This window comes from Trichogramma pretiosum, unplaced genomic scaffold (genome assembly GCF_000599845.2).
Source record: "Trichogramma pretiosum strain Unisexual culture from Peru unplaced genomic scaffold, Tpre_2.0 scaffold14, whole genome shotgun sequence".
NCBI lineage: Eukaryota > Metazoa > Arthropoda > Insecta > Hymenoptera > Trichogrammatidae > Trichogramma > Trichogramma pretiosum.
Window position 1 is genome coordinate 1,838,217 of NW_019641706.1, and position 27,478 is coordinate 1,865,694.

Genomic DNA, 27,478 nt, shown 5'->3' on the forward strand with positions numbered 1-27,478 from the left:
GCGCACAAACTCACCACGGTTAGCCAAAGTCAAATGAAGCTCATAAATTATCAAGCCAAATATCGTAATAGCCCGCAGTGCGCGGACATAAACTAAGCGGATTTTTGGGAACAAAAAGTCTTGTGTCTCGGTGCGCTGCACTGCTCAAGCGGATATTAGTATATAGCTAGAGAGTGCGAGGGAGACCCCTTTGCCCGCAACAGCAGTTACATTAGGGACAGGCTAAAAAATTAATTGCTCGACGATGTATCGTATTCATTAAAAACTTATTGTACAAGTGCGCGCCGTAGCAGAGAACGGCAAATATTGGATGGAGATTCGAGAATCGAAAATACCAGTAGTACAAGCGTATATTCGGTCGACCGCCATTCAAGGAGTAGAACTCCATTTTAGACGGACGTATACATAATATAGCCCGATGTTTTATAACGTAGCAAACACGGAAAACCTCAAATTTAAAATTACGAATTTGGCAAATCACCATTCTCCTATTTATCTTCAGTCGCATTATAATAGCATTATACACTACTTCGTTGCACAACCGTCCGCTGCCTTTATTCATAACTATGAAAATATTTCGGGTGAGCTATTAACTGGCACGTGCTTCTCTCTCATCCCCTAGCTTTGTACAATTATACCTCATTTCGCTCTTTCAATTTTCAGCTATTCTCACTTGTTTTCGCAATGAAGAAGATTCTTTCTTGCTTTTGCACTCCTTTCTATACTTGAATTCATTATTCTTTTCTTTGCTTAACTACGTCAGCATGAAGCTCGCTCTAGCTATATACGACTCACTGAGAGAGGTGAGCGTCGGATTTTCCGCTCATATTTCTCGAAGCTCGAAATCACGTTTCTCGTTTATAAAAAAAAAGAAGAAAGCTCGGCGCGCAGGATGTATGCTTGTATAATTTAGCCCGGAGAACTGCACAGCTGAATTATCGCAGCGACTACTGTTAATAAAAAATTTGTCGTTTCTTTTTGTGTCGTCTCCACGCTCGCTCTTGGAGATTATAGCATTGTCGACGAATAGACCGAGGATAAAAAAAATAAAAAAAGGAAAGTGAGTCAATATTTAAACCGCATAGGGCTTATTATGTAATATTTTATCAAGAGCCAATTTACCGGAATATTAAAGCTCGGCATGAGCGGGCGCGTGGGCGCGCGCACTGACATTTTAGAAACAAGCTAGCTAGCAAATGAGCGCGCCCGCTCGCGTTTACCCAAGGAAGAAATTGCAACGTGGGCTATAAAGTCTCGTGTGCGCAAGCAGGAGCTAACTTTTTGATTTAATAAATTTTCATGACTGAAAGGACATTTTCATTAATGTTGGACAAAGTTGCTTAGGAAACTTACGAACAATGCTCACCCTCTAGAGCAAATTGATCGTGACAAGGAGCTTACAGATGGGGGGAGGCGATGTGCCGCCTAAAGTCACATTATAAATTATGACATCGACTCTCGCCGTGAATTCTCGATTTCCGGTGACAAGGCGAAATAATTATCATAGCCCGCTCTTGTATGACGCGAATAAAAGAAAATAAATGAAGGGACAAATTTATGAGGGCTACTTAAAATCGCTCCAGTAATCCTCGAAAGGTTTTTGATACCACGAGTGATAAAAATCGTCGACATAATATAGTGAAAATATTTTTTGCCATTAATACAGAGGAGAAAACTGATGCTCCAACTTTTACAGGAGTACTTTACTTTTTTTTCTTTTTCCTAGTATAGTTGTCGTCATCGTCGTCAGGTGCACTTTCCAACGCAACAGCAGCAGCAGCAGCAGCTGTCATTTTTCATTTTTCGAGTTCTTGAGCGTGTCTCAAGCAGAGATTCTCTTCCATTATCAACGCAGCAGCGCGTATACAGATTGTTTCTCTCGCTCTCTTTTCTTTCTGTTACTGACGTATCATCGCACGAGTGAAGCGAGTAATTAAAATGTTCTTCGTTTTCCTCGAACGATATATATGGGTCGAAATAATAATTTTTTACAAAATAGTGTGCACGTATATCACCGATTTTGACGCGCTTTTGGTATGTTATAGTACATGGAAAAAAGTGCCAAAACTAAAATTCTGGACCCTCTCCCCCCGCCTACCCCCACTTCTGGCATAAACGTATAGTTTTTATTTATATTTATTCTGAAGCTCCGAAGTAATTAAAAAATCTAAAAAAAATTCATAAAAATACTTTTCAACAATCCGAACAATCTTGAATTTTTTCAGATTTTTCGAGTGCTGCTTTCAGATAAAATCATTAAAAATTCTGAAAATCGAGATACTGCCATATACGGTTTTGTGAAAAAGTATTATTTTGACCCATGTATACAACTTTATATCGTCTGACATCTCGCGATCACTAGACGTCATGCGCACAATATACGCCCTCTTCTTTGCCGCAGAAGCAGCAGCTACGTACATCGGGTGATGTGTCTGCGTGCACGTTGCATAGTGCAGAATGTAGTATACCTGTATATATCGCGTGTAAAATAAATTTTTTCTCTCACTTGCTCTTTTGCCCTCTTCTCTCTGGCTCGCGCTCCCTCCCTTTCGCAACTAAGCGCAGTCTGCAAGCTTGCAGAGCTATCTTTGCTCACCTTGAAATTAGGTCGCACATCGCCGGGGTGCCTGCGGAATACAAAATTTCACAAAAGGTAAGTCCTATACATATATATATAACGTATGGAATAAATTACGCCCTGAGCTCCGCTATAAAGGACAAAAGGTAGAATGAGAGTCGAAAAAAGGATAGAAGGGAGATAAGGGACAACTAGTATGACAATGAAAAAGGAAACGAGTGGAGAGAGATACCGACTCGCTTGGTATATACGTGTACAGAGACAGAGAGAGAAGACTCGTTTTGCCCTCGTCCAGATGTTCAAGTCAGCACACCCTGTCTCTAATTATACGGATAATCAACGAATTAGAAACTTGCGCGTTAACTGCTTCTCTCTCTGCTGCTGGTAAGATGTACGTGCACTCACTCACACAGCAGCACTAGCAGTCTTAACCAGAGATAGAGCTAGGTCAGACTCGAGGTCGATAATCGCTGTATATAGCCACACGTATAATGTACTGCAATTCCTTGGGGCATAGGGCAGTGAGTGATCCCCAACATTCTTTAAGGGTTTCCGCAGTGCCATTTGAATGTATTACGATTATCCAGAAATTTCTGCATCTGTATAAAAGTATATTCATGAATATGGAAATATTCATGGCTTTCTGCTTGTTTGATATTTATTCAATACCCAAGGAATGTAACGGGCACATATTTACTTCGGCTACTGGAAGGTTTTCAAAAACCTCGAATTTCTATATATGTTCTGAATGGCTTACCTGATGGTAGTAGCAGGGGTGAAATCTTATTGGTCTGAGCTTACAGCAGCGAGATACTTATATGTAGATATGCTGTCTAAGTCTCCTTATGTGCACACTTCCTTATCTTCTACGTGTCTGAGCTGAATCTCTATTACATATAAAGTGAGATTTTTACGTGACCCCCGCGTCGGATGTAAGTAAAACGGAGCTTTTGTCTATCCGATGAGATTTACATTGAGAGAAGCGAATTTTATATAGAAAAAACACGGATACTCTTTCTACATAATCTATTAAGCCTCGAAGGATTTTCAAATGTTTTAGGAATAAATTGTTGCTAAAAGCTCTTATTTTATTCATCGAGAAATTTTAGATACTATTGATTAATAAGCACCTATAAACTCGAAACGAGAACTGGCCTATTTTTTGAATTTTTGAACAGTCGTAACTTTCAAAATACTGAAAATAGTTGATGCTTTAAATTTATAAATATTCCCTTAGTTCGTTGAATAAAATTCGAAAAAATGCCGATTGGTCTACAAATACTCCAACTAATTCATTAATTTTGCAAGCTCAACTATGTACATTATAAATGGTCATTGATTCGTTAGATATAGGTGATAGAACTGGTTAACACATTTACGGTAGCTAAATTTAATATATATTCGTATTATTCATTGAATAATATGCGAAATTCATGGCTCTGTGAAAAAATGATGAGACTCAACGTTAAAATATGTTAATTGAAAAAAATGCCTTGTATGATAAATTTCCAACGTATTTCTTGTTGTAGTAAATAAATAGCACTCAGACTGATATCGCTTTCACTCATAAAAATGCGAATGATACGTCGTATGCTCTTTTTCGTTGCTCGTGTATATTTATCCACCATGAGCGATACATGTATACTTCATTTTTCAGTTATTATCATCATCGGACGTATACATGCAGTGTATTCGTTGCGCTTAAGTATACACAAAACAAAAAAAACATAACAAAGAGAATGAAAAAAAATCTTAGATAAATAGAAATTGCAAGACAGCCGGCATCGGTGCCAGTGCAGCTCTCCTTGGCCGTGCGCGCGAGAAACACGCAAGAGACGAATAAAATTTATAGCCCGAGCTCTAAGCTATGCTGTATTTTGTGTGTAGGGGGGGGGGTATGGGCGCGCTGAGAAAGCTTAAGTGTGCTCTTTCCTTCCTTGCTTAGGTAAGATTTTTATTGTTCCCTCTCCCTCCTTTTTCTCTCTTTCAAACTATTTGTGTGTGCTCATGTGCATGTGTATACCTTTTTTTTCTGTGTCTGCAGGTGATTATCTCCGTGCACCCCCCCCCCCCCCCCCCCNCCTCCCCTCCCGAAGACCATGGAGTAAACTAGAGCGCGATTTTTTGGATTAAACGTTTTGCACCCACCCGCGCGTGTAAGCGTCTATACACACGGACGCACACACATACACGCTTCTTCCTAGCTTTATCTTATCTGCAAGTCTCTTCTTAACACTCCCTTTTTTTACAGTTCTCTCTGTCTTTCTCTTTCTCTCTCGGTTTCTATCTCTCTTTGCCCTTCTTGGAGAGGGAATCCGATAAAGATTAAGAATGGCAAGGATTAGGGAAGCTAGGAGAAATCTTAACATAGTATGTTGTAGCCAACTGATTTAATCTGCATAATAGTCGTGAAGTTGTGCTTCTACGACAAAGGCTTTCTCTTGTATCTTCTTTTCGAGTTTATATTAAGCAACTGTGTTTTCTTCCTCCAAAAATCTTCGAATAACGAAAATCGAAGATTGGTTCTCTACATTATCGCTACATTACTTTCCCCAACGCAAAGATTTTCTATTTTGTACGTGAGAGCGAAAGAATAAGTAAGAAATTATTACCTCAAACGAGCACTTATATATCTATGTACGCGGCGCGCGAGAATGAGAATGGAAGAAGAAGTGCAGGAAATTGCTCGAGAAAGTGTATATATATCGCGGTGCGATATGAACGCAAGCGCGCGCGCTATGGGGGTTGAGGTGCGAAAAACGATCTATCATTTTTCGCGAGTGTGTAGAGTCGATTTCCCGCGGCAGTCACGCTCCTCCGACTCGCGAGTCTTTCTCCACTAGTAGAAGCAGTAGTAGTAGCCCTTGAGAGGCAAGCAGGCAGCCAGGCAGCCTCTTCTCAAGCGCGGTATTACCTTCAACGAGACTTTTGTTTTCTACTCTTCTAGCAGCAGGCAGTTCTTTCATAATTCGAAATTTTTCACTATTGCTTCTCGTGAAGTTATATATTGTAGCGAATCGATTGCTTTCTGTTACTGACAATGCAGCTAGAATTCTTCTTTTTTTTCGTGTATGATTAAAAGCAACGGGAGGACGAGAGATTTTTTATTTACTTTTCGTATTGAAGTCCTTAGAATATATGTGTTTCTTGTGTGTATGTGTATTCTTGTTAGTTTACACAGAAACAACTAGAGAAAAACGAAAATAAAGAATATACATGAAGTGTTGCGGGTTAGTAAGACGGTGGTGCTCTTCTCTTCTCTAGAATACACATAGTAGAGAACGTTCAGTGCGCATTCTTTTCTCTCTCTTCTCTTCACTCTCTCTCTCCCTCTCATTCCTCCTTCTCTGTCCCTCTCTGCCTCGCAAAGTCATTGTATATAAAGAGAAAAGCATGTCGAGCCTGACAGTGCTACAAGACGTATACAGAAGCAGCAGCGGCAGCGAACACCTCATGTACCCCACACACAACAGAACAGCTGCTACCCAGAGAATGGATTCTGCTGCAGCTTGCAAGACGAAATTGCGAGCTTTGTTTGTGTCAGGACACACACGTATACGGCACAGTGTCGTGTATGTGCGTATACTACGCTCGTTCCTCTTTGTCGCCTATAAGCGAGAGTCTCGCATCTTCGCTTTTCTTTTCATTCTTCACCGTCTTGTACATCCATTTTTATTCTCCCTGCCTCGCGTGTGTTACGTTTTGTTTCTTTCCTCCGCGCGACCTCCTCATCCTCCTTTTCCGTACATGCCTTTGCTGTATTGTAGTAAGTACGTACTACGTACGCGTTGTAATTGAGTTTGAAATTTCATGCTTATCTACGCTGCTTTTGATCGATTATACGCTTCGTTGTCTGCGCGTGAATCGTGCATGTGTGTGTGTGTGTGTGTCTATGTGAGTGCGCAAGAATCGTGTACGTGCAATTATAATCTAGATTTACTCTACGAAGCAAAAGTTAAAAGTATAATTATTAATGACTAATTTATCCAAGATTTGTTAAGTTTTTATAAGAGCTTGTGATCTTTATTAAAAATGTTATAGTTGAACGATCGAATCAATAATTGCTCTCCTACACTGTTAAAAATATTTTTAACATTTCAAAACTTGAATTAAAAATGTCTATACTGATTTACTTTCGGCCTTGATTGAATGAAAAAATTATGAACATTTAATCATAGTTAAATCTAGTCTTCGCCACTAGATGGCGAGAACTTTTATCTGTCAACCTGTAAGAGACAAAGTAAAAATATGTGTGTAAGTAATATGTGTTTCAGAATAGCTTCAGAAGTTGGAATTAAAAATGTTAGACTATTAAATAGAATAACTCTATTATTGTGCATGAAATATTTTAATTAGCTGCTTACACGACACGTGGAGTGTCACATCGAACACATTTTCTCACGCCTCTCGCCTACTTTACCGAGGTCCAGGGACTTGCACGCACCCATTCGTCCCAAGGTTTTAGTTTGAAATTCAACCTTTTGGTCTCGATGCGCCGGGCTTGACATCGCGAGACAGTTGCAAATCCTTCCCAAAATAAGTCTAATCGAGTTCATAATTGCTCTTACCTCGTGTTTTCCCTATATTGATAATACCTACTTGGCGATCTCTCGAGTCTCTCGTGTCATGGGCACATCATCATCCATTAAAAATTTCCGTTCAGCCCTCGCCCGAGCCTCTGGACAATAATAAAACTCGATTCGACAAGACAATGCGATAAAATAGCTACTACAATTCTGATTTACAACGATCATAATAATAATAATATGTAGAAGTCTCGCGAGCAGTCGAATGCCGTCCCAGCTTTGTCGAGTGAGCATATGTGTGTGTCTGCTGTCGCGTTGCAAATAGCTTTCAAATCGGCGCACAAGAGTAAAGCTATTCTATTTCTGCAGTGCGCCGCGGCTATAACGTACGTAGGGTATACGCTAAGAAACTTTTCCCTCGGATATATCAAATTGCGCAAAAGGGCCATCTTTTTGCTGTACGACGAAAATTTTTTTCTTACTGCTTTTCATCGACTAATGCAGTCGCACAGAAGGAAGACTACGACGACGACGCTAGAGTAGTAGTAGTAGCGGCACAAAAAGGAGAGTAAGAGAAAGAAAGAGTCTGCTGTTGCTGCTGGTGCATTGTCATGTAACGAGGACTCCTGCTACTGCGCCAAGTGTACTCTCTATCCCTCTCGCTCTCTTTCAGCAAGTTGCTGCTTCTACAGAAGGCAGAAGCTATAAGACAGCAGCAGCAACAGCATTATCTTTCAGAAGTATAAGAAGACGACGAGAGAAATCTCAAGAGGACCATCATCTCTCGTTGCTGCTGCTGCCGCGATGCTACATCGGCCTATATGCGACTTTCGCGATATCAAAGCTCTCTCTCTCTTTGCGTATAGGAGGAAAAGCATATATGAGATCGCACGCTCCGCGCTGCAGTCTTATATTGTGTAATGCAGGCTACAAAGAATATGGCCCTTTTGCGCATTTGCGTACGCACTCTAGTACGGCCGGGACCTTATACGCATGTAAGACCATTAAGTCTATTATTTTTACCGTCGCAATTTCACGCTATAGAAAGCTAAAAAGGCGCACCAAAGACGACGTCGACGTCGTCGGTGTTGCTCGTCGAATAGATAAGATAATTGCGCTCAGCGGCGTGGCTCTCGCAGTTAAAACTATACACGGGAGCACTCATATATATATATATTTATTCAATGTAACGCTCGCCGCGCTTTTACCCCACCACGTCGCTGCTGCGACATATTTTATTTTTAATTCCATTGTCCAACTGCGTGCGTAGCTTCGACAATGTACGAATTTTTTTGTGCACGAGAGATAGGAAAAAGTAAAAAAAAAACAAAATGAAAAAAAGTGTATATATAGTGATGGAATAACAGGAGGGCATTTGCGGTTTGGTTTTTCAACGCTGACAGCAGCTCTGCAAGCTGCTCCACTACTACTATGTGTGTGCTTGCGCGCCTCTGCGGCCCTGCAAGCTCCATATACTCAGCTGCGAGAACATGTCTGGCCACCGCACCGCAACGTCACTGCTGCTGCTCCTGGACTGAAAGAGAGAATAATAAAGCGACGACGAATTGTCTAGAGAACCTAAGCAAATATTCCGAATTCTGCCGCTCTGCGAAGTTAAGAAAGAGAAAACGTGACCGAGAGAAATAAGAAAAAGAGGACGAAGAAGAGGAGGTAAAAAAATGGAAGGGAGCCGCAAGCCAGCACAGCTAGCTGAGAGATAGCTTCATTTCTCCTGTGAGCGGACTAAATAAGAAGTAGAGAAAGAATGACGCAGTGGAGAGCTGCAGGACGTTATATATGAACGTCAGGACGAGAGGAAGAGCCGAAGGAGAAGGACTAGTTGAATATGCCGGACACATCGGGGCGCACACATTGTATGCCCTACACATATAGAAATAGCTCCTTACCATCTGCTGCTGCTGCTGCTGCTGCCGGACATTCCACGTTGAAATACTCCGAGTAGCTGTCTGATCCATGCCACATAGTAATGTGCTCGCATGCGCTCATTCCGTATTACATATACAGAGAAGTTCATGTAAATTAATGCGAACCTCGTCGTCGTCTTTAAGGATAAATGGTAAAATATCAATTTGAAAATTTTTTAATGGTTCGTATGGTGGACATCAAACGAGTTTCATAATGAAAATGTTAAATATTTTTCGAGCTTGTAAGAGAAAAATGCAAACTTCCGTATTGCTTCGGAGCATAAAAACGAGAGATGTATTCTATTCTGTGAAAAGAAAAATAAGCTGCAATGGATGATACATGGTCGTATTCGTGACTCGAAGCTGCATTGTGGATGTTTTTGAATGCGGCATTTAAATTTTATCATTACTATTGGATAAGTTTTGTGGAATTCGTTGAAACTTCAAGATGTGTAGAAAAAGTCAGGTGTAATTTTTTTCTAAAGAACACAATGCAGTATGTAATTAAATCCGTTCTTGTTTCATTACAAAAAAAAAACTTACTTTTATGAATAGATTTCAGGGTGATTTTGGGTTTGAGCTCATTATCGGTGGATCAAATTATATTCTACAGTAAGCATGAAAAATTTGTTTAGAAAATTTTCGCTTATAATTCGTGACATTTTTTAATCATAAAATGCAAATCTCCTATAAATTGAGCTTAACTAAAGCTTTTTTGAAGTTTCAATATTTTCATATCCCTGGTAGAAATCATATATATTGATAATAACTTAAAAACCGTAAATAACCATTTGAAATGGTTTAAAATATATTGTCATTAATCGCTTCAGCCATTTTTCTATTACAATTATGTTGCTATTATTAAGCACATTTTAAATGATCCAAAAAGAACTTTTTTTTTCAAAAAAATGGCGACAAATTTTCAACCACTGTTATGCGTCGTTGCCACTTTTGCCACTAGATGACGAGAAACCTCATTAAATCCGCAAGTGGGAGAGTCAAAATAAGTGTATATTTAAAGGCACCGTATCCATACATTTTGATCGCGCAAATTCTTCGATTTGTGCTAAACATTAAGTATGGCTTAATGATAGAAAATTACCATTTTTTAGCTTGTTTTCGTTAATATTTCCGCTTTCATTTATACCACAAATATTAAGCGCATATTAAATGATGTGGAAATAAAAATTTAACTTTTTCAAAAAAAATTAATTAGTTTTCGATCATTTTTCATACGACAATACCATTCCAAGTCACCACCGCTAGACGGCCAGTACCGATTATCTGTAAATCTGCAAGTGGCAAAGGAAAGATCATTGTATATAACATCAAGCATGAACAAATAATTTTAACTAAAGATGGTCTTTTGCAAATGTATTCTTTAAGAATGCATACTTGATTAATGCGTCAATTTTGTGACCCGTCACGTTTTCACGTGGTACAGCTCATATATGATTTATGTATAATGGATATAATTATGATGGATGAAGGGTAAGGTCGGAACGAGAAGCGCTCAGTGCACGCACCGGCCGTATAACCATAGCAGAAATGAACACAATGTCAAAAATTAAATTATCCTTTGGCCGCGCGCGGCAAAGTCGACAGCGAGAGAGGCGGGGTGAGAGAGGAAATACCGCTGGGAAAACGAAAAATAAGAGGCTAAAAATAAAAAGTAGAATAATATCGTCGCTCGTTTGTAAGTAGAGCTACGCGGCTACCAATTCATACTTTTTTTCTTCTCATCCTTTCTCCATTTTGTTACTCGCTCTGACGAAGTCAATTTGAGAAAAGGCATCGTAAATTATAATAAGTATATATATTCGTAAGAAATACCTCTTTATGTCTCTCTGTCTCTGCTGTACGTCGCTCTGCTAATGTCATAATAAGAATAATACCGGCTGCACGAACGTATAACGTAACGTAGCGTAGCTATATAGTAGAGGAGGACTCGGGCCGGCATTGTCGAATATCACGGACGTCGTCGTAATTCACAAAGATCAATTTGAACGCCAATCCCGCCTATTCGGCGTACACCGCTCGACTGCGCTATTCGCCCTCCTCCTCACCCCATATATACAATATATATATTCATACATCCCTCGTGTTATATAGCCTTCCTTCGTCCGCACCGATCTCTCTCTCTCCCTCCGCAGCGTTACTTACTCGAGCGATTACGCTTTTGCATGACAGTGGATAACACTACTCCTCCTCCTCCGCGGGGGTATACAGGAAATGTGGCCGAACTAGTTTTGCGCGGCACAGTGCATTCCATGCGAGGCCATGACGATGTACATCTATATTGGCCAATTCCGCAGTGCCGATATAGCCTAATAATAACAACTTTCTGTCCCCCTCTGGGGGTAGGTAGGTAGGTAGGTAGGTAGAGGATGGATGAAAAAAGCTCTCTCCGAGTACCGTTTAAGGCCGATTATAAGCTTGATTTAAAAGCTTTTTAAATAACCCGTCATAGAGCCACGTTAATCACTTTTCTAATTATAACTCAATTAGCCCGATCACGGCGAATATTTATTATTTTATACTCGATATATGGCCATTGGCGCTTGGACATGAATCGAAATCATTTCGGTGTATAAAAATATTTCCATGCATGCGTACATTTTTATTTTTACATTCATTTATATAGAAGCGAGAAACAGATACGCGATACGTACTCTTTTCAACCCCACGATCTATTGTGCCGCGCCGCATTGGGTCTTCTTTTACAAGCCACAGAGGAGAAATAGTCGCACACACACACACACACACACACACACACACACACACACACACACACACACACACACACAAACGAACGAAGAGAGAGGGATATAAGAGGGTGGGGCAATAATTTTGGGGCTACTTCGATAACTGATAAATCTTTCTGGTCAATATATATCAAAGGGTCCACTGAAGCGCGCGCGCGCTAGCTGGGTATAAAACATCGAGAAAATCTCTTTTTACCAGGCAAGTTGTTCTCTCTCTATATTTTCCTCTTTCTTTTTTCCAAGCTTGCCTCCGATAAAAAAAGAAGAGAGAGAGAAAATCCAAGCTAGAGTTGGAATGAGGATAAGAGAATCCGGAGGGGCACTGGACGAGATGAAAACGATGCCAGAACGAGAGCAGGTAATGCGCGAATTTGAATTCGCTATCCGCCATGCACGAGCGAGAGGGAGATAGATGTTATATGCTGCTGCTCGGCACGCGTTTAACGACCGGACGAGACCACAAGACCAATGGCTACTGCTCTATACATACACACCCATAGACACACACACACACACGTATCTCCCTATGCTGAAAATTTCTATGCTGCTGTACCCATAACCCAGAATCTCCAATCGCTCGTTCTTGGCTGCAACTTTCATTCAACTCTGCTCACTGTAGTCTATCTCATTCTTCTTTTTTCCTTACACACAATAAAAATATATCTATATTTATTACGCTGCTCCCCCACCGCCGCCGTCGGTGCGTCATAATTTTTCCCTCGTTCTTTTCTTCACTTCATCGGTAAACATTAATCATCCATTAAGTCAGTTTACGCCAAGGAAAGAGAGAGAGGAAAGGGTAGAGAAAAATGAGAGGGAAAAAGAATTAAGAGCTTCGCGGATAAGTTTAAAGCGCGCGCGCGCGCGGTGGTAGTAAGCGCAGGTACACTTAAGAGAGAGAGAGAGAGAGAGAGAGAGAGAGAGAGAGAGAGAGAGAGAGAGAGAGAGAGAGCTGAGGCGCAGCTCACAAGATTGCAGCGAGAAAATTAATAGAGAGAATCTACATAGGTATACGCTGCATAAAGTTCGCGCGCACAACCGCAAGCAAAAACAAAGAGAGAGCAGAAGAATATAAGGCTCATTTTTTTACTACAAGAGAAAACTTTTTCTCTCGACGTTATAATATGTTATACGTATAGAACGGTATAAGCGCACGCGATTCGTTTCCCTGCCTGTTGATTCTCTCTCTCTCTCTCTCTCTCTCGCTTTCGAATTACAACGTTGGGCTGTAGTCTAGCTAGCGCACGTTTTCTTACATATAACCGAGAGTTCGAATCAAGGCACACACCGTAAGGGTATTATGTAACTTTTATTCCTCGTACTAGGGGTAAAACGTTTGCGCGCAGCTCGAGATCGAAAATTTCTATCCTCGAAAATTACGGGGTGGGTTTAGAAAAAAAAAGTAGACAGTAGCAGCCAGTCAGCCAGTAACCAGCCAAGCACGCCGCAGCCGCTTCCGCTCACGTGCCACGCCCAACGGTATAGGTGCACAGCAGACTATCTATCTATATGTATACTACCCTCAGAGCCCATCTGTGTATGTTGTGTGTGCAGCGGCGGCGTACGGGCAATTTTCGATTCTCGAATCCAACCCCCACACCCCCGAAACGTATTATATATATCAGGCGTGCGCGCGAAATTTCTTCTTCCGAATCTATATATAGCTGTGGAGCCGAATAAATGAAAGTTAGCCGTTGGATTTTTTCGTGCGGCGGCTACATGTAGGTCACATTTTGTCGCTGCTGGGGAGCTCGGTGTAAGAAGAAGAATCGCGCGCGCGCCGGCTCAATTATAGTCTTCATGCATGATTTAATGACGTCGTTGACGTCGTTCTTCTCTCTCTTTCTCTCAATCTCTCTTCGTTGTCCTCCAACGAGAAGACTTTAATGCCTCGTTAGCCAAGGGAGAATAAGAGAGAGAAAGAGAGCGAGAGAATAAGGAGGCAAGAGAATGAATTATTTTCGTAATACTATACTTCTTTCTTCCTCTCCTCCTTTTTCAACGTTCGTTAACTTTTTATTTCCTCGGCTCTCTTCGACCTCTGCTAGGCAATCCACATAACGGGGACTGGGATTACAAGAAGCGAAAAAAAGGGCTGTAATATTATGGCGAGCGCCCGTTAAAATTGTTTTCGCTAGGCTTCAAAAAATTAAATTCATGTTTATCGCGAGAACGCGCTATTATTAGGCTTCTGCTCTTTTTTCATTATTATAACTAAACATTTCTTCGTTAAAGTTGAAAATAAAAAATAAAAAAAAGTAAATCGATTTTCAGCCTCATCCCTAAAATATACATTCCGCGTGCTGCTATATGCGTACAACATAAAAGTGTTGTACGAATGCAGAGCTGCAGCTCCCTGAGAGGAGTAGGGGGTTGGGTAATTTCATTCCAGCGACAAAATGTAATCTGCCGTGTACGAGAGAGGAGCTAGCTAGCTAGCTAGCTTTGCTACACACACACACACACACATACATCCATGAATACATACATAGAGAGGAGGCAGCAACGTATGCGCAGCAGCGGCAGTGGCAGGCTACGTGCGAAATGGTTTTCGCGGAAGTTTCTCTATTTTTGCCTACCCATGCATACGCGTATATGTACGAGGGCGAGGGTAGACGCGCGGCAGGCGCGTTGTCGTCGAGACTCTCACAAACGTGACATGCGTTGGCGGCGTGACCTCGACGTCACTGTACGTGTTTGTGTCCGTGTGTGTGCTGTATGGGTACCCATTTTTCCTCGTCCAACACACACACACACACACACGCACACATAATCGCACACATGGCAGACGCAGACACAGAACGAATTGTTTCCTTTTTTTCACGTTTCAGCAATGCTAATGTTTTGTTAGACGTCTCTCGTATACTCTTTTCCACGCAGACACACACTCGTATATGTATCTTTTATATGCATTACGCACACGTATACGTATATAATACATACGAGCCAAGAAAAGGAAATAATTGCGGCAAATGTAAAAGCTCGCGTGATGCGGTTATAATGCATATAAAAACTTCCCCCTACCCCCCTCGCACAACAACAACAGCAAAAAAAGAAAACCAGACCTGCTGTAAAAGATGGCGAAGCGCACACGAATACTCGTAGGTAGCCCGCAACGGCTGTGTGCTGTGCAAAAGCAGCAGCAGAAGGAGCTAGAAGAGAGAAGAAGTTCTTGAAAAAGGGAGAATCGCTAGTATAGTGCACACGCAGAGCTTGCAAGCTTTCTTCTTCTTCTTCTTCTTCCTTTCCTGCCGCCGCTATACTGCCGCTGCTGCTCTGGCGCGCGTTTCCGGCTCGAATCCTTGACACCTGGAACATTGCCAAAATACGGAAAGCCGAGGCAGAGACGGGCGCGGGTGGGCGACCGTTGACCCCTCTCTCGCTCTCTCTCTCTCTCAAGCAATGCGCCCAGTAAGCAGGCAGGCATTTGCCACTGCTGCTGCTACTAGCTAGCTGCTGCTGGCGTCGACAGGCAGACACACAAAGTCGTTGAAAATTATTACACTGCTGCTGGCGTCAGCTCTCTCACTGCTGCCGCTACTGCTGCAGTCTCTTCTTCTTTCTGTCTCTTTCCCTCTCTTTTGATGTTGCTTTTCTACACACCTATCCTCGCGCCTAGACTACTACTACTACAACTCGAGTCTAAGCCTATATCAGCTTGTGCGCGTGTACATTAGCGATTCTTGTCTAGTCGTTTCTTTATTTCTTTTAGTCCCCCCCCCCCCCTCTCCCCTTCCCCAACTGCGACTGGTCGTGTGGGTGCGAGGGTTGTTGCAAAAGGAGGATTATTGTGTGTCTCTTTCTCGCTCGTATCTCGATCTCTCTGGATAAACAAGCCCTCCGACAAATGTTTCCTCTCATTTAGATTTAGCCTTGGCTGGCTGGCTGGCGAGCTTTCAGCAGCACGGTACAGCACGAGAGAAGAAAGTGCGAGATAAAAAGAAAAGAGTAAGAAATAAAATCCGCTACAGCAGCAGCAAGTTTCGACTTCGAAATCCGATTATAGTCAACGCTCTTAGAAGTTCGCGTCTTAAGCGGCTTTCTTCCCCACCACCCCCCGCTTTATGTCGAGCGCAGTGCAGCAGTAGCAGCAGCACCACCAGAGGAAAGCTAGTGGATGAAAATTGTGCTGCTCACCACGTGACCGAGTAGGTAGAGGCCTTTCTTTCTTTCGACGACTAAAACTTGGGATTATAGGTACGGAGCAGACGTAGTTACGTTTATAAGCCGGCCTCTCTTTCGCGCGCGCAAGCAACAAATTGGGTTGAATCGAGTTCAATGAATTAGCAATCGAGTGCTCACGGCCGCTGTGTGGTATATCGAGCTGCTTGTTTCTGTCTATCTCTCTCTCTCTCTCTCTCTCTCTCTCTCTCTCTCTCTCTCTCTCACTCACTCGCCTATTCTCGTCCATTCGATTACAGAGAGGGACAGTATCAATCAAGTACGCGTTTCAAATCAATCTCCTATCTACTAGGCTAGCCTCGCTGTATACAGGGGAGAATCGCCGGGCACGCGTTTATAGTCTGCCCCCCGACGCGAAAGCAGCGTCCAAGTTGCATTCTATACGACTCGACTCACCCCAGCTCTGGTATATACAGCAGCAGCTCTCTAGAGCGATGCGTTCTTGGCAGTAGAGATCCCTTTCTCTCTTCCTCTTTGGCTCGGCTGTGTGCGGGTGCCGGTTAAATTTCGACGCGGAGGGGCTGCTCACGCTAGGCGCGCGAGCCTGTATAATTCGCACGGTGTCAGCAGTTGCGCGCAGCTGTCTAGCTCGTGTGCGATTAAAATTAGCGTCGCGGCGCTGGTAATCGCAAATTCGATCATCGCCTGAACTAGTGTATAACAACGACGTGCGAATCACATACACTCGCACACGAGCCATGCTGATAGCTGCAGCGAAATGATTTTATTCGCGCACACGAGCGCATTCGTAATAGTTTTGGTATTCTTCTCTCGTAAAAATGTGATGGCGTGATCGTGCCGTTGCGATTATAAATCTGTTTTCGTTGATCGTTGAAGTTTTTGTTATGAGGTGATCTCTAGATTGTGAGTGGGTCGGGCGATGTTCATGAATAATTTTTTCTAGACCAGGATTTTCTACTTTGTTATGAATAGTAGCTACGTAACAATTGATTATTGGCATTTCAAAAATTGGTTCAACAATAATTCATGAACAAATGAATTGAACAACGAGTAATAATTTGAAATATTTATTGTTAGTCACAAAATTGAAAGATATCCATAAGATTTTTGAAAATTACATAACGTACTTATGTGAGTTTAGAAATCTATAATACACCCAAATGTCTCGATACGAATCTTACTCTCCTAATGTTTGTTCCAATTGTGTATTGAATCCATGTGAATTTTCAAGGTTTGACGGTATCTAAATAATAGTTGTGACAAATCTTACATATGGGTCAGATTCAGAATTTTTCAAATAAACCTGCGGGCGAGGTTCACGGATTTTCCTGAAATTTTGGTATGTTATAGTACATGATAAAAAAGTGCCAAAACCAAAATTTTGGACCCCCTCCCCCCTCCTACCCCCTCCTCCCCTATAGACGTCCATTTTCTATCTATATTTTTTCTGAAGGCCTGAAGCTATTAAAAAATCTGAAAAAATTCATGAAGGTACTTTTCAACAATCCAAACAATCTCAAATTTTTTCAGATTTTTCGAGTGCTTCAGGCCTTCAGAAAAAATCATTGAAAATTTAAATTATTTTATTTTCGGTGAAATGGATCGATATACCAGACCGGAGTATTTTTTTCTGAATTCTGACGTCAAAAAACGATTCCTTGAATTTTTTCAGAATTTTTCATTCATGTCCATTCAGCCTAGAGCTGAAAAACCGCTTTTTTTCACGAAAATAATTTTTTTAAGGCGCTACGGAGCCTCAAAAAATCTGGAAAAAATTTTTTCTCATTTTGTTCATCAAAATACATAATCTCAAATTTTTTCAGATTTTTTAATTGAAGGCGATAGCGTCTGGAGCCGAAAAACGTTATTTTTAACAAAAAAGGTTCCTGGAACCCGATGGTTCCGGTAAAAAAATTTGAAAAAATTTTTTTTGAATTCCTTGTCAAATTTTAATAAATTTTGACCGTCGCAAAATTTCGATTGGAGCTTCCTAGCTCATTCTAGAGCATAACAAAGATTCGAGCGAAATTCTGAAGAAATTTGAAAAATAATGTAATTGTGATGAACGTCTTCAGAATTTCGCTCGAATCTTTGTTATGCTCTAGAATGAGCTAGGAAGCTCCGATCGAAATTTCGTGGCGGTCAAAATTTATTAAAATTTGACAAAGAATTCAAAAAAAATTTTTTCAAATTTTTTTAGTGGAACCATCGGGTTCCAGGAACCTTTTTTTGTTAAAAATAACGTTCGTCGGCTCCGGACGCTATCTCCTTCAATTAAAAAATCTGAAAAAATTTGAGATTATGTATTTTGATGAACAAAATGAGAAAAAAATTTTTCCAGATTTTTTGAGGCTCCGTATCGCCTTAAAAAAATTATTTTCGTGAAAAAAAGCGGTTTTTTAGCTCTAGGCGGAATGGACATGAACGAAAAATTCTGAAAAAATTCAAGCAATCGTTTTTTGACGTCAGAATTCAGAAAAAAATACTCCGATCTGGTATATCGATCCATTTCACCGAAAATAAAATAATTTAAATTTTCAATGATTTTTTCTGAAGGCCTGAAGCACTCGAAAAATCTGAAAAAATTCGAGATTTTTTGGATTGTTGAAAAGTACCTTCATGAATTTTTTCAGATTTTTTAATAGCTTCAGGCCTTCAGAAAAAATATAGATAGAAAATGGACGTCTATAGGGGAGGAGGGGGGTAGGAGGGGGGAGGGGGTCCAAAATTTTGGTTTTGGCACTTTTTTATCATGTACTATAACATACCAAAATTTCAGGAAAATCCGTGAACCTCGCCCGCAGGTTTATTTGAAAAATTCTGAATCTGACCCATATATTGATGTGAGATGTAAAATTACTTTTTGGTCCCAATGATTCGTGACAAATATCGCATTTAAAGGATTTTCCCCTATTATGTACTCCGTTTATGTGAGTATTGAGCGTACCTTTTTTTTACCTGATTTTTGTTCAAATGAATGCTGCATTGATATGTTTATTAAGGTCACCCTTGTATGCAAATGATTTTTGACAATTGTCACATTCAAAAGGCTTTTTACGCTCATGTACTATTCTTATGTGAATTTTGAGACTACCTTTCAATCCAAATGATTTTTGACAAATATCACATTTAAAGGGTTTGCTACGATCATGTACTGGATTCCAGGCGCACAATTAGCTTTCCCATACATGCGATATATGCAGAGAAACAATTATCGAACAGAGAAATATAACTAATATAGTGCATAATGATATTTACACTTGTGATTTTATTGAAATGAAACTCAATTAGTCATTGGAACTGCAGGGGGTAGTTGAATATTTGCAGGAGTTGGGTCAATAATTTTAGAAAGTATATCTCTTGAAAAAATTGAAAAAAGGTATTGTTATTGATCGTTGGATTTAGCGAAATGGCGTTTGTCGCACCAAGCGTGAGTTTTTTAATTTCCCATAATGTAATAATATCATGATAAATATTTTTAACCTAAACAAAAAACCATTATTTAAAGCGTTTCAAAATAAAATATCATTAAATGATTTGCTTTTTGTTTTTATATTCAAAAAACATTATAGAGAAAATGTGTCTAAAGAGTTTAGCCCAATTTTCGATCACACATAATGCGACAATATTAATTCATGTCTCCACGACTAGATGTTGATTTACCTTTATCTGTTTATCTGCAAGCGACAAAGTCAAAATAATTGTATAAGTCGTAAATAGATTGTACAGTAGTTCGAATTTCTGTTTGTATCTTCTACGTAATCAATACTTACTTAATATAACACAGAAGTATAGAATACACAAAGTAAAAAAATTGTCATCCGTATTATGATTTCGCCTATGACCATTCTCGTTCTCGTTTTGCAGATTGAACTACCAGGCGGTGGGCCTGAGGCCGTTCTGGTATCACGGCACGAACGTGGCGCTGCACGCGGCGGCCTGCATGCTGGTGACGCGGGTCAGCCTCGCGGTGGCCTCGCTTCGACCGGGCTTCGCAGCGCTCACCGGCCTACTGTTCGCCGCCCATCCCATTCACACGGATGCCGTAAGTAATCAATATACATACTGGCACATGGTACACGCAACTATTATTATCCTTAAATTTTGCGGGATAATCTCTCCACGCGCATAAAGGGCCTAGACGCTGCGACTATACACTGGCCGCTCGTCGATAAAGGCATTATACGGTGCCTGCGAGCGCGCGCGCGCGCTTGGATGGTGTCGATATCGATAAGCGCGTATTCGCCTGGCACACAGCTGGCTAGTATATAGGGTATCGACTGTGCCCTACGCTGTTTTAGCACATGCACGCACTGTAGGCTGCACAGCCCAGTGCTGTATACTTCGAGGATGATCCGCGTAACTTCGTCCTCGTTGTCAAAATAGACTTTTCCAATGCCCCCACGGACGCCAAGCACGAAGGCGAAAATTAAAGCTCAACACGCGGTGCAGTGGGGCCGGGTCAATCCTCGTCAACAATAACAAGCGTGGCAGGCAGGCATGCAGGAAGCAGTGGAGCTGTTTTGTTTACTGCGATTAAGCTCTGTGCCGGGCGAGCGGATCGGCTCTCTCTCGACGATCGAGCTCCGAGAGCATCGTGGTGGTCGTTATATAGTTCACAAGCTGATTGTGCATTATATAGTCGCACACGTGCGCGTGTGTGTGTATCGTATACGTTAAATATATGAACTTTGAAATCATACATGCGTGTATAATGAGTGCCACAATTGCGCACAGAGAGAAATGGTACATTAGAGAACAAGAGGCGACGAAAGAGCGTCTTAATTTTGCGCTTTTATACCGCGTGCGTTTCATTAACTCGGACTTTCTCCATCTGTCGTTATACATAATAGAAATACGCCAAAGTATGCATTCATACTCTCTAATTCTCTTTCTCGTGCATCTTTCTCGTATATATAGACTACATAAAATATAAACATGCTCTGTATAATCGTACGTATAGCGCATACATGTGTGCGCGTCAGCGAGCATATCTTTGTGGGACACACATATATTTCTCTCTCTTCTCTCTCCTCTCTCTTTTGTCTATTCCGTAAATATTCCGTGCACGCAACATAACGGCCGCAATACATACACACGCGCGCGTGTGCAAGCTCGAGTAAAGAGCACGAGAAAATGCCAAACGGAGCAGAGACGGGAGCTTGCGAGCTTGCAAAATTCATTATATTCCACGGGCAGAATAAAAAAAAGGGTGAGAAATAAGTTTACCCACGTATATAATATATACTATGTATTTATACCTAAGAAGACTCCGTCGATTTTCATTTCATATAATTATATTCGCAGTATTATTATACATAGCTTATGGGTGAACTACATTATATGCAGCACGTATACATAGTCGAAGCAACAAAGTGTATGCGGGGTATCGACCAAACGGAATTATTATATCGCAAGCTCTCTGTCGCTAGAGCAGCAATGCGCCGCGAGCGACAAAGTTGGTTACAGGTATATAGCAGTGTGCAGTGCAGTATCAGATAGTAGTATATATAGTGTATAGCGCATCGCAACAGTTCCGTCACTTCTGAGCCCGACGGCGACGCGGCAACGACTACGACGACGACGACGACGACGACGACGACGACGACGACGACGACGAACGACGACCCGCGATATTGAACACTATACTAATTTGACGCGTCGCAATCCTCGATACGCGCGTAGCAGCAGAGGCTGTGTGCATCTGCAGCAGCAGCAGCAGCAGCCCCGTACTTATAATACGTGCGTGAGCGTCGTCGTAGACACAACTGTGTATAGGTATACCGTGGATACGTAGAATTGCCACCCATCCCGAGTAAAGCGCATATTAGAGATTGCCATGCCACGCGATGCGTCTCTAACTAGATATGCGATGCAGCAGCGGTACAACATACACACACAGATGGAGAGAGAGAGAGAGAGAGTTAGAGCTTTGGAGCATGTATACAGCAGCAGGCAAGAGGGAGAGTAAAGTGTTCGCAAATCATTGCTCGTGCCACCCTCCCCGGTAGTTGCCGCATGCTGCTGGACCCCACCAGCCGTTTACTACTGCTAGCTCGTCGCAAGCTCGTCTTGTGTATAACGACTACTCTGTAACTCTCTATCCTTGTAGTACGTCTTGTCTAAAGATCAATTTGCCATGTGTTTCGTCGAGTACGAAGATAGAGAGAGAACGAGGCAAGCAGGCTGGCGAGGTGCACACACATACACACACACACACACACACACACACATAGACACACAAGTTAGAGTGCACACGCAAGCAAGCACACACGCTCGCACACTCGGCGGAAGAGCATCTGTTTACAGGAATGATCGAGTTACCGAAGGAGCTGTAGTACGCGCGCCGTCGTCTCTGAGCTGCGCTGCTGTCAGAGCTCTGTGCTGCAGGTATCATGTGTGTGCGCGTATGTATTCGTATTCGCGTATGTACGTATTATACGTAAGTGTATTTGGACTGATGCTGCTTTATGTATATTATAATAGCATAATTGAGAGCAACTGCGGCTACTGCATATACTCGCGCTTCTGCATGCTGCAACTTGATTAAATTGAATCAACGGCGAACGCGCGCACCTTCGAACGGATGCGCATTTGCGCGTGTTACCAGCTTTGACGAATAAAACTGCCATGTTCTTTATAGACCAGATAGGCATGTTTGGCCAATTACGGATCAAAAAATCTGTACACACGAGGATGCTTCGCCAGTTGTACAATCGAGTAACCGCAACTATGCGGTCTGCGTATATACAGAACAAAAACCTAATAAAAAAAGTCCTATATATACTACAACAGTGCGTCGAGCACTTAAGAAATGTTGATTACGCTCGAGAGTATATACGCGGAATAAGCTCGTAAAGCAAAAGCGAATAAGCGGAATAAGCTCGAAAGCAGGGATAAAAAAAAGCAGGGGAAAAGAAGATATAGTGCATTGTCGACCCGCAAGCTCTACAGCTACCCGCTTTAAGGGACGTTGCAAGACCGCTAGAGCTAGATATATATAGCAACGTACTGTACTGCACTGCACAACCAAGCGTATTATATAGATACTTGCAGCGAGAGGAGGAAGAAGAAGAATTTAACGTCCGTCGTGTCCGCGCGCGCGGTTAAAGGGAAAAGAGAGTATCATCATTCGTAAGCCGAGCTCACTTTCTTTTACTTGACATCGATACAATGTTCGCTTGTGAATGGGGGAAGGACAGGGCAATGTTCACGGATTGCAATTGTCCTGAGGTTCCGATGATAGCCGGTCTACAGATTGAACACACAGCTCTCTCTCTCTCAATGGGCGACTCCTCTTTTATGGACCCTTGACACCTCCGAAGCTTTTATTTTTATCTCTTCTCCGCGGTGGTGGCCATCGTCGTCGTTTTCTTTCATTATCCCGAAAAACGGCCGCGCGCATGAAAGGATCATGATCCTCTTTTGTATCGTTACCCTCTTTTCAATGCCCTCTTATTCGAACATTATCGCGGTTCAACCATATCTCTTAATCGTATACCCTCTTTCGGACAGCTTTCGAGAGAAAAAAATTCTCCCATTAAGTTCGAAAGGGGATTTATAACACGCTCGCGCGAGCACAAACATCGTCGACCGGCCCCCGCAAGATGAATAATACGAATAAGTTTTCGCGAACTATGCAGACTCTGCAGCAGCAGCACAGCAGCAGTCCGAGCTTGCACGAGCTTTTTTCTGACCTATCTTTGTGGTTTGTAAAACTGCAGCACGAAAATAGTTCTCAGCTGGTTTTGCTGAATTTTTCAAACTCTACTACTCCGTGGTGCGTAAGCTTCATATATTTCATCATCAACCTCGTCGTGCTCACGTACATGAGTAAATACCAGCCTTGGTGCGATAAATTTTTAAATCAGCGCGCTTGGTTGCAGCTTACAAAGAAAAAAAAAGAAGTCTTAATTGTCCATCGAGCCTTGGTGTAAAACTAAAGCTCCAGCACGAAAAAAAGGCCAAAAATATTTCCTCGTATAGAATGTACGCACGTATAAAAAGAGAGAGAGAGAGAGAGAGAGAGAGGGACGCGCCTCGCGCAAGTTCGACGCTTTTAGCTCCGCGAGAATCCCAGGAGAGATTCGAAACAAATTTACTGGAAGCTCATCTCTCTTTCCTCTTTGGACTAAAATATCGTGCGCGCACACACACAGACAGACACTTACACACGTAGGCGCGTAGAGAGAAAAAGTACTGCTCTCTCGGCATCGCGCGAGCTTTTCGTCCATCTTACACGAGACTTAGAGTTGGTATGGTATATATATACGCACATGCATGTATGCATGTACACGAATACACATCAAGGCTCTCTCGACTCAAGGCTTTCCGTACTAGTCTAGTCTAGTCTTCTCTCTTTCTCTTTCTCTGAAGGCTCTCTCTCGCGCACGCGTGAGCTTGCACCCGTTTAATGTATGTAGATACGGCATCTCTCGCTCACTCTCTCTCTCTCTCTCTCTCACGGTGTTGTTTCGTTCCGAAGTTTAATTGAAATTTCCGGAATTTCCCTTGGGCTTAAGATAACTGACTGATGCTTGTTTTAGCAACTTGAATATTTTATATTGTTTCTCATCCCTTTCTCGCCACCGCCGCCGCCGCCACCTTGCCGTCCAAGTAAGTAGTAGCTAGGTATAGTAGTCAGGCAAGCCAAAGCCAGAGCTCTTTATACTCGTACCTATATACCATGAGCTTGCTGCTATCCGCAAGTTTTGCGTTGATGCTCACTATGCTCGTGCTTCTCTCTCGCACTGTTCATTTCGTCTGCAGCTAATTACTCTTTTACGCTTACTCTCTCTCTCTCTCTCTCTCTCTCTCTCTCTCACGAAAGTTTCTTAGCTTCGAGTGAGCGAGGGAGTGAGTTGTGCACAACACACACACACATATATACACACGCGCTCGCACAGGTACAGACAGACGGCAAAGGCCGAGCGCGTCATCAAAATTTATGATTATTTGCCCAATGATCCGCGTTAGCTGCTACTACGTTAGAGTTTAAAATAACGCGCGAGCGTAAGCTCGACAACAACTGTAAGAGCTTGCAGCACCAAGAGAGAGAGAGAGATAGAGAGAAAGAAATTTGTACCGGTTCGCTCGCTTAGTTAAAATTTAATATAATGTAGGAGCTCTGAGAATGAGAGGACGAGAGGACGAGTGCGCGCATAGTTGAGCACAGTCGTCGAGTAGGAAGAGGCTGCTTGCGATGAGAAACGAAGTGCCTACATTTCTTCGCTCAATGACCCTGGCAGTTCTCTCTCTCTCTCTCTCTCTCTCACACACACACACTTCTCTGCCACTTCTGCCAACGATTTTTCCCTTTCATTTACTTCACACTGTGAGAGAGAGAAATTTACGTCGGATGACGACGAAGACGATGGGACGATCTGGGTGAGGCTGCTGAGAGTGTACCCTTACTTATATATAAGTCCGAACCTTCATTATCGCCCGGCTATCGATTAGGTCGAAGCTGCTAGTGCTGCTCTGCTGCAGCAGCAGAAAAGTCGAAGAAAGAGCTAACGGTGCGGAGCTAAAGAGCACACGGAATTTAAAGTGATTTATCTCTGATTTATGTAGTTTTTATATATACATATCTCTCTCTCGCTCTCTCTCTCTCTCTCTCTGTACGCACCGAGTGTATGTATATAAAACAAGGAAGAATAAAAGGGACACGATCTAAAGAGAAAAAAAAATTCGAGTAAAAAAAATTGTTCAAGTAAAATACGAAAAAAAAACTTTGACAAACTTTGCTTGTGCGCACTCGCGGCGGTGGTAGTGGTGGTGGTGGTGGTGGTGGTGGTGGTTATTCTTTTCGTATAAATTAAGGAGCCTTTAAGGAAAAAGTTTTTTGTCCCCATAACCCTGCTGCCGCCGCTGAATCTAAGACTTTTATTATGAATACTCCATTCAAGCTAAAAAATTATTACTCGTAGAGCTAGAGCTGCTGTGTGCGCCGTTGCTGCTTTTTTTACTTCTTTTTATACGCCGGGCGACGGCGGCAGCGGCTTAGCAAGAAAAAGCTTGTTCCACGCTGATTTTGCAAATGAATTTGACCGATTTTTCGCTCAGATTAACGCACAAAACGTCACTTTCGCAATGTAATAGCAGGCAGTCGCGTGAGGCGAGCAGGCAGGCAGGCAAGTGTATATTTTATAATAAATAATTAAGCGTTTGCTCGGCTGCTACGTGCGGTGTTGTACTATATAGTCGCGTGCGCCACGAGCTTATAAGCGAAAGAGAACGTTTATCCACTTATGCGTGTATTTTACGGAAAAGGGCGAAGGAAGGAAGGAAAAAAAATTTAAGATGATAAGATTCATCCACAAAGTCATATCGTCATCTCAGTATGGGAGTGGTGAGTTATATAATACATGCATGGGAAAATGTAAATGAGTTTCGGCTGTAAGTTTACCTGTATAAGTAAAGGCTAGTCTTCAAAAGTCTTCATTATACTCGAGGAGCGATAGCATCTCCCACGCACCCACTCGAGTACATAATACCCATGAATCAGAGAAAATCAATTTATTCATCATATGAATAAGGTACTTCGTCACTTTTCGGGAAATGAATATGTTCCTGCGTCGATTTGTTTCGCAAGAATTAGGTGTTATATATATAATGGTCTTATCTCCATTACAGCTGCGCGACTAATAACTTACACCACTCAAACGAGCTTCGAGTTCTCGCGCGCGAACACAGAAAAGCGTAAGCTCCTTTTTACGGCGGGCACCTTTTTAAGCCTTTAATCTTTTGCTGATTGTAGCGTGAGCTGTACATAAAAAAAAAACACGTTAGTAGTACAGAAAAAAGAGCAGCAGCTGAAAGAAAAAAGTAGAACAAACACGCGGGCTTTTTTCACAGTGTGTTGTTATATATCTGTAATGCTTGTTGTTTTCCTGCGCGCTTTTACAAATACAACGTCATTACGGCATCGATTTCCTTTTTTCCATCTTTTTTTTTTCATTCGTTCGACAACATATACAACAAGGACGACTCGCAGCGACTCGTGGCGCGCGTAAAAAATTTCATACACGCGCGCGTGTATATAAAAAGCTCGAAACGAAACAATAAGGCAACAAAAAAAAGAGGAAGAAGAAGGAAGAAAGTAGCTGCAGCAGCAGGAAAAAAAGGAAAGAAAAACTATAGTGTCACGCAATATTCGCAGTGCGTAAAATTTACGAGAGCTTCAGCCGTAAAGTCGGAGAGAGAGCTGCAGTACGCGTGTGCTGCAGCAGCAGCAGCAGCAGCAGCCAGTGCACGCGCGTATAATCTAAATTTGTGAGCGAACCATCCCAGGCAGAGCTCCGCACGCAGAGCTTCGAGTCTCGCCCCCGGGTTTATACTCGCGAGGTGTTTTTAAGTTCTTTTGATCCGTCGCGTAAATAAGCTCGACACGGGGCGAGTAGCAGCGAACGAACGAACTTTTTCAGCGCGCGGAGGTGTATATTTTTGACGCGCGCGGCTGTTCGTTCGAATTTTTTTCTTGTCTTTTTTCTTTGTTTACTTTAATTTTTCGGCCTCGGGGCTTTCGTCATTTCCGTATCT

General features: G+C 42.1%; 1 protein-coding gene across 1 annotated transcript in view; it reads left to right on the forward strand.

Moving 5' to 3' along the window:
• The window catches only part of LOC106657122 (transmembrane and TPR repeat-containing protein 1-like), a 99,570-nt gene that overhangs the window by 16,667 nt on the left and 55,425 nt on the right, over positions 1 to 27,478 (forward strand). Inside the window, exon 2 of the mRNA XM_014378439.2 lies at positions 19,805 to 19,982. Within this exon, the coding sequence (XP_014233925.1) occupies positions 19,805 to 19,982 (178 nt within the window). The remainder of the gene's footprint in view (positions 1 to 19,804; positions 19,983 to 27,478) is intronic.